This window comes from Heterodontus francisci, chromosome 11 (genome assembly GCF_036365525.1).
Source record: "Heterodontus francisci isolate sHetFra1 chromosome 11, sHetFra1.hap1, whole genome shotgun sequence".
Lineage (NCBI taxonomy): Eukaryota > Metazoa > Chordata > Chondrichthyes > Heterodontiformes > Heterodontidae > Heterodontus > Heterodontus francisci.
In genome coordinates, this window is record NC_090381.1 from 89,096,369 (window position 1) to 89,110,205 (window position 13,837).

Below are 13,837 nucleotides of genomic sequence, written 5' to 3' on the forward strand. Positions count from 1 at the left end.
AAGGGCTTGAAGGCTGGGAACAGACAAAGCCCTTGAGGAATATAAAGACAGTAGGAAGGAACTTAAGCAGGGAGTCAGGAGGGCTAAAAGGGGTCATGAAAAGTCATTGGCAAACAGGATTAAGGAGAATCCCAAAGCTTTTTATACGTATATAAAGAGCAAGAGGGTAACCAGGGAAAGGGTTGGCCCACTCAAGGACAGAGGAGGGAATCTATGTGTGGAGCCAGAGAAAATGGGCAAGGTACTAAATGAGGACTTTGCATCAGTATTCACCAAAGAGAAGGACTTGGTGGATGATGAGTCTAGGGAAGGGAGTGTAGATAGTCTGGGTCATGTCGTTATCAAAAAGGAGGAGATGTTGGGCGTCTTGCAAAGCATTAAGGTAGATAAGTCTCCAGGGCCTGATGGGATCTACCCCAGAATACTGAGGGAGGCAAGGGAAGAAATTGCTGGGGCCTTGACAGAAATCTTTGTATCCTCATTGGCTACAGGTGAGGTCCCAGAGGACTGGAGAATAGCTAATGTTGTTCCTTTGTTTAAGAACGGTAGCAAGGATAATCCAGGAAATTATAGGCTGGTGAGCCTTACGTCAGTGGGAGGGAAATTATTAGAGAGGATCCTTCGGGACAGGATTTACTCTCATTTGGAAACAAACAAACTTATTAGCGAGAGGCAGCATGGTTTCGTGAAGGGGAGGTCGTGTCTCACTAACTTGATTGAGTTTTTTGAGGAAGTGAAGAAGATGATTGATGAAGGAAGGGCAGTGGATGTTGTCTATGTGGACTTCAGTAAAGCCTTTGACAAGGTCCCTCATGGCAGACTGGTACAAAAGGTGAAGTCACACAGGATCAGAGGTGAGCTGGCAAGATGGATACAGAACTGGCTCGGTCATAGAAGACAGAGGGTAGCAGTGGAAAGGTGCTTTTCTGAATGGAGGCCTGTGACTAGTGATTTCGGCAGGGATCAGTGCTGGGACCTTTGCTGTTTGTAGTATATATAAATGATTTGGAGGAAAATGTAGCTGGTCTGATTAGTAAGTTTGCGGACAACATAAAGGTTGGTGGAGTTGCGGATAGTGATGAGGATTGTCAGAGGATACAACAGGATATAGATTGGTTGGAGACTTGGGCGGAGAAATGGCAGATGGAGTTTAATCTGGACAAATGTAAAGTAATGCATTTTGTAAGATCTAATACAGGTGGGAAGTATACAGTAAATGGCAGAACCCTTAGGAATATTGACAGGCAGAGAGATCTGGGCATACAGGTCCACAGGTCACTGAAAGTGGCAACGCAGGTGGATAAGGTAGTCAAGAAGGCATATGGCATGCTTGCCTTCATCGGTCGGGGCATAGAGTATAAAAATTGGCAAGTCATGCTGCAGCTGTACAGAACCTTAGTTAGGCCACACTTAGAATATTGCGTGCAATTCTGGTCGCACACCATCAGAAGGACGTGGAGGCTTTGGAGAGGATACAGAAGAGGTTTACCAGGATGTTGCCTGGTCTGGAGGGCATTAGCTATGAGGAGAGGTTGGATAAACTCGGATTGTTTTCACTGGAACGACGGAGGTGGAGGGGCGACATGATAGAGGTTTACAAAGTTATAAGCGGCATGGACAGAGTGGATAGTCAGAAGCTTTTTCCCAGGGTGGAAGAGTCAGTTACTAGGGCACATAGGTTTAAGGTGCGAAGGGCAAAGTTTAGAGTGGATGTGCGAGCCAAGTTCTTTACACAGAGGGTGCTGAGTGCCTGGAACTTGCTACCGGGGGAGGTGGTGGAAGCAGGTATGATAGCGACGTTTAAGAGGCATCTTGACAAATACATGAATAGGATGGGAATAGAGGGATATGGTCCCCGGAAGTGCAGAAGGTTTTAGTTTAGACAGGCATCACGATCGGCACAGACTTGGAGGGCCGAATGGCCTGTTCCTGTGCTGTACTGTTCTTTGTTTGTTCTCACTCCATAGTGCTCTGGTCATGACGTCGCCGCACTCTCCAGGGGACCCTCTCTCCGTTTGGTACTCAGAACTGAATACCAGTTAGAAAATGGGATGCCTGCCAGGGACTCCTGCAGTACCTGCCTTGTCCTTCTTGTCTGTCTGGCAGCCACTCAGTCCCTCTCTGCCTCTGCTCTCTTAAGCTGCGGGGTGACCGCCTCCTGAAATGTGCTATTCACGTATCTCTCATCCTCACGAATGCACCTCAGTGACACCAGCTGCTCCTCGAGTTCCAGGATTCGGCACTCGACTTTTTGCATTTGGTGACACTTTCTGCACATTTCGTTGTCCAGGACTCTTAGTTGCACAGGGAGCTTCAGGGTTGGGAAGGTGGGGATGTCAGGGCAATTCTCGATCTGGCGTTTGTGGGGGTCGGCACCTCTGACCGTGAAGGAGTGTAGAGCTGTAGGATATCAGAGGGGCAGCAGTGTCAGCATTGATGGGACTGTTGGGCTGGCATTAGAGTCAGCATCAACAGAACAATAATTCTTCCTTTGGAGTAGGGCCAACCAATACAAGTAATCAGTACTGCCTATATTAAATGAAAAGGACATTTTAAAATCCAGCTGTTTAATTTCTTGGACATGATGTCCTTTCAATAGACAAAATAACCTTTAGCCATTATAAGACCTACCCTTTGCTGACATTCCTTGTTCCTAACGATTTTATTTGCAAGCCTGAACCAGCAGTCTGTACCCAATGGCTTAGCCATCAAAATCTTTTCAACATGCTACTTTACATCCCAAAAACACAGACATCGAGATTCCAATCTATACTGTGGTGGGATTTCTAAACCTAGGGTAGGGTGGGAGGTGTTTTGCTCTTGAACACTGTGGAATTTTGACTTTACAGCATGTGTTTTTTTTCAAATGGATCCCTGCCCGGAAGCCAGCCTTACTGACAAGCTTGGCTCGCTTTCGGGCAGGGAATGCTACAGCAGAGGCCACAGCACAGGAGCAGGCAAGTTTATGTTGCTGGGTAGACATCATGATGGGGTACAGAGTGGCTCGTGCAGGGAGATCGCAGGGGTCAGAGGCTGATTGGAGCAGAGATAAGGGATCGGTGGCGTCAGTAATCATGGCGGATCAGGTTGGGAAGGGGTGGTCAGTGTTTGTGGGAATTTTCATTGATATTGCTGTGGGGTGGGCTTTGATTGCAAGGGGAAGGGGTCCAATCGTGCAGGAAGAGAGACTGATCATGTAGGGAGGAGGTCCAATCGTGTGGCGGTGGAAGGGGGTCTGATCCCACAGAGAGAAGTAGGTTAGCTTGGGGGGCTAGGAGGAAGCACTCCTGCTCCTCTGAGCCCACAAGCAGTCTTCACCTCACTTTAGCTTCCAGGTTTCCCAAGGTCTTGAATTCATTTAAATGAGTGGCCTGCCTCCTGAGAGCAGTTTGGTTGCCCACTACCATCCCTCCTAATTAAAAGTTCCAAGGCTGGCAGTTTGGAGTGACGTTAAGAATCAGAAACAAGCATGGTCCTTCATCTTTTTCCATAAGTTTTCTCAATTTGTGGAAATGATCTTGAGAGCACTTTAGGAGAATCGGCTAAGAAAATTGGGTTATTTTATAAAGTCGTTTATATATGAGGGGAGAGTGGAAGGAGATCTGAAATATGTATGAGATCTCCCAATGGCTTTGTGGGTAGATACAATTTTAGTGTTGTGTTGAGTTGTTGTTATTGAAATTCTGATAACTCCAAAAAGTTAGATCTGTTTTGACTAATTTTGGTGCTAATACATTTTCTGTTTCTTTCTCGCTCCTTCAGAAGTTGGAACCTTTTATTATGCAGTGGCTGTTGTCAGAAAATCAGACGATTCAATCACTATCAACAATCTGAAAATGTTAAAGTCCTGCCACACTGGATACGGTAGAACAGCAGGGTGGAATGTTCCTATTGGCTATCTGATTAACACTGGGAAAATGTCTGTGATGGGTTGTAACATTCCACAAGGTAAAACTGGAGTAATTGATTCTTAATGGCAGCGTCTATGGATTGCATTTTCTGTCTGTTGCTGTCTTTCTTGTTCTGTGTCTACCTCTCTCTCCCTACTAACTTCTCTATATCCATTTGTTTCTATTTCTGTCTCCATCTGTCTTTGTCAATTTGCCTCCTTCACTCTATTTCTTTCTTTCTGTCTGTCTCATCTGTTTATCTTTGTCAATCTTTTGTGTCCTTTTGTCTGCCCCTCTATTATCCAGTCTTTCTCTTCATCTGTATTTCTCTATCTTCATCTATTCCTTTTTGTCGAATTTCCTACAATTACATTTTCTTACCCTTTGACCCCAGTCTTTTAACCTTTGCACTCTTCTCATATGGATAGCCAGATCCTTAAGTCCTCTTATTTAACAAACAGATTTATTTTAATATATGAAATGCTATTCATAAAAGACTTAGGACTTAGCTTCAGTAGCATTTACATCAAGGGCAAGGGAAAATCTCTGTCATTTTTGATATCTTTTTAGTGACTGACCAGCAACATAGTCATAGAGTCGTACAGCATAGAAACAGGCCCTTTGGCCCACCGCGTCCATGCCAACCATAATGCCTATCTTTACTAATCCCATCTGCCTGCATTAATTCCATATCCCTCTATGCCTTGCTCATTCAAGTACCTGTCCAGATGCCTCTTAAATGTCGCTACTGTTCCTGCCTCCACCACCTCCTCAGGCTGCTCATTCCAGATACCCACTATTCTTTGTGAGAAATATTTACCCCTTTGATCCCCTTTAAACCTCCTCCCTCTCACCTTAAATCTACTCCCTCCAGTTTTAGTCACTCCTACCATGGGAAACAGACTCTGGCTATCTACCCTATCTATGCCTGTCATAATTTTATATACCTCTATCATGTCCCCTCTCAGCCTCCTTCGCTCCAGGGAAAACAGACCCGGCCTATCCAATCTCTCTTTATAACTCAAGCCCTCCAAACCAGGCAACATCCTTGTGAATTTTTTCTGCACCCTCTCTAGCTTAATCACATCTTTCCTGTAGTGCGGCGACCAGAACTGCACACAGTACTCCAAATGCGGCCTAACCAACGTCACGTACAACTGTAACATGATGTCCCAACTCTTGTACTCAATGCCTCGGCCAGTGAAGGCAAGCATGCCATCCGCCTTCTTCGCCATCCTGTCTACCTGTGATGCCAATTTCAGGGAACGATGTACTTGCACCCCAAGGTGTCTCTGCTCAACAACACTCCCCAGGGCCCTGCCGTTCACTGTATATGTCCTGCCATGGTTTAACTTCCCAAAGTGCATCACTTCACACTTGTCTGCGTTAAATTCCATTTGCCAATCCCTTGCCCACTTTCCCAGTTGATCGATATCCATATCAGGTAGAAGATCAGACCACTAACTGGGATGTGAGCATGCTGACATCGTCTGATTTTGCAGGTTCGACTCCATTTATATAATGTGGGTGAGCTCTCGCCCATATTGAGCCTAGTGTTGGGAAGCAGGTCAGGAAATTGCATGTAAGCAGCCCTTAAAGACTACTTACAAGGGCTGATGGCTAGATGTAAATGAATCCTTAAAAGGTAAATGGCTACATTTGGAGCAAAAATATGAGTAACTTTTACAATGGCTGCTCATATTTTTCATAAAAATTTCGACTTTGCAGTGGCCGGTTAGACAACAAAATATCCAGAAGTTGACAGGATAAATGTGAAGGCAGGAAACTGGGTATCTGCCCAAGTGATGGTGTGATATGTAGCACATGAAATTCCTGTTTGATGGCTGACATGATATAATGGTGAGAAGGATGACCTATTTGCCACTCTAGGGCACTTTTGCCATTGGAAAACATTGCAACATGCCTTAGATTTGACAGAAGAGAACTTGAAGGCACAGCTGACTATACAGCCACAGCCACTGTCAGTGTTAGCCTTATAATGCATGTTAGCTGTATGGGTCCTTGCAGGAGATGGTACAGCTCTTCATTTGGCTTTTTGCTGATCTGTGACCTGTAGAGCCAGTTCTGCACATTCATTGGCAGGTCAGTGGGTCCTTGCCCATTAAGGTGGGTGTGAGGCAAGCAGTGAGTCAGCACAGCACACCTTCAAAGCAACCTGACCAGTCTGGCATCTCTCCTCTTCTTCCCTTAAAAAATACAAGGAAAAGGGGGAATTCCCGATGGAAAATCGACTATCCCAATATTGTGGATATACTAAAAATATGGTGGTACCAGAACATTTAGCATAAAGCCTTTTGACCAAATAAGTAAAAGAAAAGAAAAACAAAAAAAAGCAAGAGAAAAGCTTCAAACATACTCTCAAAACACTATTGCAAATCTTAAAAACACAAAACACTGAAACACTCAGAATTAACCTTTCAGATCAATGACCTTGCATCAGAACTGGAAGTAGTTACAGTCTGTACAGTTTACAAACCTTATTGCTCTTTAGATCCACTTCTGTAAACAAAAGCCAGAGTTTTCTACTTTCACACTTGCCAGCCTGTGATTTTTCACTCATTTTTAAACATTCACTCTCAGGACATGCATATTGTTGGTAAGGATGGCATTTACTCTCCATCCTAGGGATGCAACTGAGTGGCTTGCTGGGCTACTACAGGAGGAGGTTATGTCCCACATTGGTGTGGGACTGGAGTCCTAATGAGCCAGTTAGGTTTTTACAAAAATCTGACAGCTTCACGGTCACTTTTACTGATAGCAGTTTTTTATTTCTAGTTTTTTTTTTAAAAAGACTGAAATACAATTCTCAAATTGCCACACAGACTTGTACTCATATTCTCTAGATTATTAGTTCAGGCCTCTGGCCCAGTAACGTAACCACTATGTTATTATACCTACTAATGTGAGTGGGTGGAAAATTACAGTCTGGTGAGCAAAGAAGTGGAAAACCACAGCCAACAGGTCTTTAACGCTTTGGGACACCCATTTTGTATTGATGTTGATAACAAAAGCTATTCTAGTGTAAATGCTGGGCAATAGTGTGAATATGTGTGTGCCAGAATTGGGACCTAGGTTTGATATAACAAATGACAAATTAATGGGCACGTTTGGTGCTAAAACAAAATGCATCTGTAAAATAGGATTGAATGCTAAATGAGTGGAAATCTGGTATAATGGATCACCTTCTATTTATTCAGTTACACCTACTTTATAATTATTTATCAGACAAAAATATACACCATCATCCCTATTTCTAATGCACCCCAGGAACTTGACATTGATCCTCTGTAAGTTAGGGAGCATAGATGAGAAAGACCATCAGGCAAGTGGAAAACAATAGCCAATTTACTATTGCTTATGTCCCACCTTGTGCTAAAAGTTAAGATTACCTGTATTTGCTTTACAGTCTTTGAGGAGCACTGAAACTTTGTGTCTCAACTTTATTTAATAATCAGAAAAAGAGTCTGACTGAAGTTTATGCAACAAAATTCTTATTTCTAATCCAATGTTAATTAATGTCAGAAGTTCTGTTTCAAGATGGACTATCAAAAAATACACCCTCACAAGTCTGATCACTGCTGATCAATTATTTTGCTTCTTTCTAGCTGTGAGTGAGTTTTTCACCCAAAGTTGCATCCCTGGAGCACAACATATAAATTTTCCATCAAGCCTTTGCCAGTTATGTATTGGTGATGAAAAAAGCGAAAACAAATGTGTGGAAAATGCTAGCGAGGGATATTTTAGCGACAATGGGGCATTCAGGTATTGCATTTCGACATCTGTTCATTTAATGTCAAGTATAACAAGTGTCACCCATTTAAAGCTCTTGACTGTAAGTAATATAAAGATTATATAAGCGATCTTTACTTGCCCAATGGGTAAATGCACTGCATGGTGTAATGCTAATTCTTACAGATTGCAAGTTCCCATGTTCAATCACTGCTCAGTGTCTAGTTAGCTGATCTCATGGTGGGGGTAACAATTGGAACACTGAAAATACTACTGATTTGCCAGTACTACTGATTGGTTACCTTTAGTATTGATAAAAAGGTTTATCGCACTGCTTGTTTCATTCAAAGGAATAAATTCACTTATCCTAAGATTTAGTGCACCACAAAACTGCTGTGGAATAATATGGCAAAAAAAACACGTCCTACTGATTTAAAGTCTAAATGGACACCGTTGGTTGAATGACTGTAGCTAGATTATTGGAGGGTTAATTCAACAAGGAATCTGCATTAAAAATTCTCAAATTCTTGCAACGTAACAACAGAAGCTCTAATGTGGAATTACAAAATGGTCGAAGTCGTGGGATATGACATTCTAGACACTGGCCAGATCAACTGGGGGTTATTTTAGCCAAAGGGTGAAAACAGGTGCTAAATGGATGCTGTGCTAATAAGCCACGCCTTTTGAAAGTCTGATTTTAGCAGATAATTTTGGTCCTAATTGATTACCATAATTTGAATTTGCCTAGAGGGGCTTAACTAGAATCCTACAGATTTAGCACTCAAGTACTGATTAGATACAATTTTCATGAAGCAGTATAGGTGCGCTCCTCGCACCCACTTCTACCAAAGACATGGAGTGTACTGGCTGACACACAGGGGCATGTTGCAGGATGGCTCAGGGACTGAGGGAGATGGTGCACAGGTTCTTGGATGTAGCACTGGAGGTCTGGGTGGAGCAGGTCGAGAGGGGGAAGGGTGTCCTGTACCCGCAGAAGGAAAGGATGCCACCTCACGCTCCTCGCCCTCCTTGGCTTCCTGTCCCTCTCTCCTGCAACAGCTAGTGCTGCTCTGCTTGGCCTCATGCCCTTGTGCAAACCATGGGGCGGACCCGTAGCAAGACACCAATGACGGAGCATTCCCATTCCTCTGGTGGCTCCTATAAAGTGGAGTAGCACAGCATTTAATCCTTTTAGGAAGTCCTTAGAGAATTTGCAGAATAAATATCGTTAGAGTGCTGGTGAAATCTTCACAAAGTGTCACAGAAGGTATCCTGATGTGTTTCAGAGGTTCTCTCCACAGCTCCAGCAGCAAGTGTTCATGAAATGGTGAGTATCCCTTTAAGTAGCGCTTGAAATCCACATCAACATCTTGTTTACTCCCAAATAGCTGATTGCTATTAGGAGAGGGCGTTGGGAGAAGTGCTAGTGACCAAAGTGGTGTGCAACCTCCTTAATGAGCACTAGCAGGCATTTTAAGTGGCAGTCAACCCTCTATTGAGCCTCTGGGCAGCTGTTTCTAGTGTGTGCTTCAATTCCTTTAGCAAGATGGAGTCTTGCACTAAACACGGGGTAAACCAGCTTTTCAGCTCAAGACCCCATCATGGCCACCTGGGAGGATCTTTAGCTCCTGAATGCACTGCCAAAAATCACCCCACTATATTTTCCAGTTCTGTACCTTCTTATGTTCCTTTGTATGGAACACCATTCTGCTGGCCTGCGAGATATTTTAGGTGGTTGAGTAATATTGAATATTCTGATAGGCTAGGCAATGGCCATTCACATACTTAATACATGTTCATGTCTTACCTCATGTTTTGAAGCGATACCAGTCCCAGATACATCATTGAGAAACACAGCTTAAATAAAAGTTGGTTAAACATTCTTATTTTGCTACCCTTTTTTCCTCCCTGGGCACATATCAGCCAAGGTTAAAGAACATTAGAACATTACAGCGCAGTACAGGCCCTTCGGCCCTCGATGTTGCGCCAACCTGTGAAACCATCTGACCTACACTATTCCATTTTCATCCATATGTCTATCCAATGACCACTTAAATGCCCTTAAAGTTGGCGAGTCTACTACTGTTGCAGGCAGGGCGTTCCACGCCCCTGCTACTCTCTGAGTAAAGAAACTACCTCTAACATCTGTCCTATATCTATCACCCCTCAACTTAAATCTATGTCCCCTCGTGTTTGCCATCACCATCCGAGGAAAAAGACTCTCACTATCCACCCTATCTAACCCTCTGATTATCTTATATGTCTCTATTAAGTCACCTCTCCTCCTCCTTCTCTCCAACGAAAACAACCTCAAGTCCCTCAGCCTTTCCTCGTAAGACCTTCCCTCCATACCAGGCAACATCCTAGTAAATCTCCTCTGCACCCTTTCCAAAGCTTCCACATCCTTCCTATAATGCGGTGACCAGAACTGCACGCAATACTCCAGGTGATGTGGATGTTCTGGTGCCAACTCTTTGCCAGTGCCTCTCTGCAGTGAGCTTCTAGGTGGTTCAAAAACAGGGCCCGATAATGATTCTGTGTCCCACTTTCCTCCCTGCAATAATGAGATTGAGATCAGGAACTCAGCAGAGAGGTCTGCTTCAATGCACCATGTATGCAGTGCAACCCTGAGTACATTAGTTTTTGAAGTACATACTTTTCTCCCTTCGCCCCCTCCCACTGGAATCAATATCGTGTACATGCAGAATTCCGCTCCTTACTCCCTACATTGCAGTTGTGTAATTGGCAGCAAATGCCACTGAAGGAAAACAGTTTTATAATGTAAGCACATAGCCCATAAGCTGTCCAATATTGATCCCGGCTAGAAAAAGAAACAATTTGCAAAATGTCTTTTTTGGATGCTAATTGTTCATGGGTTGCTTGACTCTGTTCGTTGTTGCTGTGTTTGCATTAGGTTTGGAAATGGAGGGTTGGGGTAGCTAGAGGAATAACAACATACTGCTGAGTGTTTTGTTTTAGCCTTGACATTTTACCTGTGCTTGGCTATTTCTCTTCAGGTGCCTAGCTGAACAAGCAGGTGATATTGCTTTTGTTAAACATTCTACCGTGTCAGAGAATACAGATGGTGAGTGATGGTGTAACTTCCTACAATCTGTTCCATTTGTGTTTGGTCTGTTAAAGCAGTTGCATCATGTTATGATATGCAAATAGGATTGATTAATACACTTACAGTTTACTTTTATTCCCTCTTTAACTAAACAAAACCTTGTAAATCTCCCCATGCCCTTTCTCACTGACTGTCTTGCACCTGGAATGTAATTTAGGACAATGTACTGTGAATAGTTGTATTAGTGTTGGTTTAGAGGGAAATCTGAGTGTTATCAGTATTACTATTGATTACTGATGCAATTTCAGTGAGCTATTATTAGTTACTGATGGATTCAAAGTTTCTGTTATCTCTGATTGCCCCTTTGTGAATGACCCTCCCCCTTTCGGGGTAGCTCTGTTAATGCGGGAAAGTGTGAAATTGTCCACTTTGGCAGGAAGAATAAAAAAGCATCTTATTATTTATTGCGAGGGGAATTGAATACAAAAGGAGGGAGGTTGTGCTTCAGCTATACAGGGCATTGGTGAGACCACATCTGGAGTACTGTGTACAGTACTGGTCTGCTTATTTAAGGAAGGATGTAAATGCATTGGAGGCAGTACAGAGAAGGTTTACTAGACTAATGGAATGGGCGGGCTGACTTACGAGATAGATTCTTGATAAGCAAAGGGGTGGAAGTTTATTGGGGGTAGGTGGAAATGTGGAGTAATCAGTTCAGCCATGAACTTATTGAATGGCAGAGCAGGCTTGAATGGCCGAGTGGCCTACTCCTGCTCCTAATTCATATGTTTGTATGTTTCCCTTCTTTGTCTGCTGAAGGGTGGCCTCTTGGTTCTTGTGACTTTGCACACAACTGCTGCAAAACCACAAAGGTACTCAACTACAGGGACCCAATTTATCATAAGGTAAATGGAATAACAATTGCAAGAATCATGTGGCCAGACTGTCACATGATCAAAACTTCAGGAATCCCTCCAACCAGAGTTGGCAGTCCTACCCTATATGTTGTACAGAACTGATCATGCTGCTCTCACCAGCCTCTAACCCAGTTTTAATCCCAGGAACACATCTGCTCCTAGTCTCAGCTGCAGGAATGGTTTCATCCACCTCAGGCTGGTCGAAGTTGCCAGATAAGAAAAATTAACCTTTTCCATTGCTGTACCAGCTTGGGCCTCATCTTCTAATACATTTTTGCTTGACTGGCCCCTCTCGGGCCTGATTTTCATTCCTCACCTGACTGCTCTGTTTCCCTTCCAGTGTTCCATTCCTCACTGAACCACAATGCTCAGTGGCCTATATCGTGTATAAAAGAGACATATATAGGAGAGATAGTGTATGATAGGGAAAGAGCAATCATTCTATCAGTATGGTTATGTTAAAATTGATATCCTAGACGGCAAAGAGCAATTTGTTACTCTGATGTGTTCAATGGATGGAAGACAGCAAAGGTATGATTAAAAGTTGCCTTGGCAAAGGCAATCCTCTAGGGTAAGAACAAATCATGGGACATTCATGCACTGATGCAGCTACTGTTGGAGTACTTTGCTTTATATACCTGCATTAAAAGCATTATGGTAGCCCTATTTTGATTGGTATTCTTGAAGTGTAGGGTCCTTATCAACAATTTTGTTCTGTGAATACTAGTGCTTGTTACTGCCAGTGAAGGACTATATGGATTGCACCTGCTTGCAGAGTTCTTGAAAGGAAAGCACTTTGCCAGCTCATTCAGAGTCTGCATTAGCACAGTCTGATATATGGCAAAGATGATATAAGCCTTTAGTAGCATATGCAAGAGCTCTGGAGCTGTGCCTGGCTGAGAGGCATGGCACACTGTGGTACTGGAAAATGACTGCTTGTAATTGTGTCACTATAACAGCTGTTGGTTTGTTCAAGGATTACTTGTTCTTTCCCTTCCTTCCCCCCACTCTCTCCATCCCCTTTGTTTTGTTTCCTTTTCCAATGAAATGCTTCATTTTATTTGAGTCCGACAACAGATTTACGTACGAACATACGAATTAGGAGCAGGAGTAGGCCACTTGGCCCCTCGAGCCTGCTCCGCCATTCAATAAGTTCATGGCTGAATTGATTTCTCCACATTACCATCTACCCTCATTACCCTTTACCCCCTTGCTTATCAAGAATCTATCTACCTCTGCCTTAAACATATTCAAAGACTCTGTTTCCACCGCCTTTTGAGGAAGAGCGTTCCAAAGACAAATGACCCTCTGCGAGAAAAGATTTCTCCTCATCTCGGTCTTAAATGGGCGACCCCTTATTTTTAAACAGTGACCCCTGGTTCTAGATTCTCCGACAAGGGAAACATCCTTTCCAAATCCACCCTGTCTAGACTCCTCAGGATCTTATATGTTTCAATCAAGTTGCCTCTTACTGTTCGAAATTCCAGCGGATACAAGCATAGCTTGTCCAATCTTTCCTCGTAAGATAGCCCGCCCATTCCAGGTATTAGTCCAGTAAACCTTCTTTGAACTGCTTCCAATGCATTTACATTCTTCCTTAAATAAGGAGACCAATACTGTACACTGTACTCCAGATGTACCCTGTATAGCTGAAGCATAACCTCCCTACTTTTGTATTCAATTCCTCGCGATAAACGAAAACATTCTATTAGCTTTCCTAATTATGTGCTGTAACTGCATACTAAACTTTTGCGATTCATGCACTAGGACACCGAGATCCCTCTGCATCTGCAATCTCTCTTTAGATAATATACTTTTTTATTCTTCCTGCCAAAGTGGACAACTTTGCATTTTCCCACATTATACTCCATCTGCCAGTTTTTTGCCCACTCACTTAACCTATCTATATCCCTTTGTAGCCTCCTTATGTCCTCTTCACAACCTACTTTCCTACCTATCTTTGTGGCATAAACAAATTTAGCAATCAGACCTTCGGTCCCTTCATCTAAGTCATTTATATAAATTGTAAAAGGTTGAGGCCCCAGCACTGATCCCTGTGGCACACCACTTGTTACATGTTGCCAACCAGAAAATGACCCATTTATGCCTACTCTGTTTCCTGTTAGCTAGCCAATCTTTTACCCATGCCAATATGTTACCCCCTACATCATGAGCTTTTTTTTTGCAATAACCTTTGATGTGGCACCTTATCA

The 13,837-nt window shown here is 43.2% G+C and overlaps 1 protein-coding gene across 1 annotated transcript in view; it reads left to right on the top strand.

Moving 5' to 3' along the window:
• meltf (melanotransferrin) overlaps positions 1–13,837 on the top strand; it is a 79,593-nt gene that overhangs the window by 21,141 nt on the left and 44,615 nt on the right. Inside the window, exons 3-5 of the mRNA XM_068042449.1 lie at positions 3,763–3,948; positions 7,517–7,673; positions 10,658–10,725. Coding sequence (XP_067898550.1) covers positions 3,763–3,948; positions 7,517–7,673; positions 10,658–10,725 — 411 coding nt within the window. The remainder of the gene's footprint in view (positions 1–3,762; positions 3,949–7,516; positions 7,674–10,657; positions 10,726–13,837) is intronic.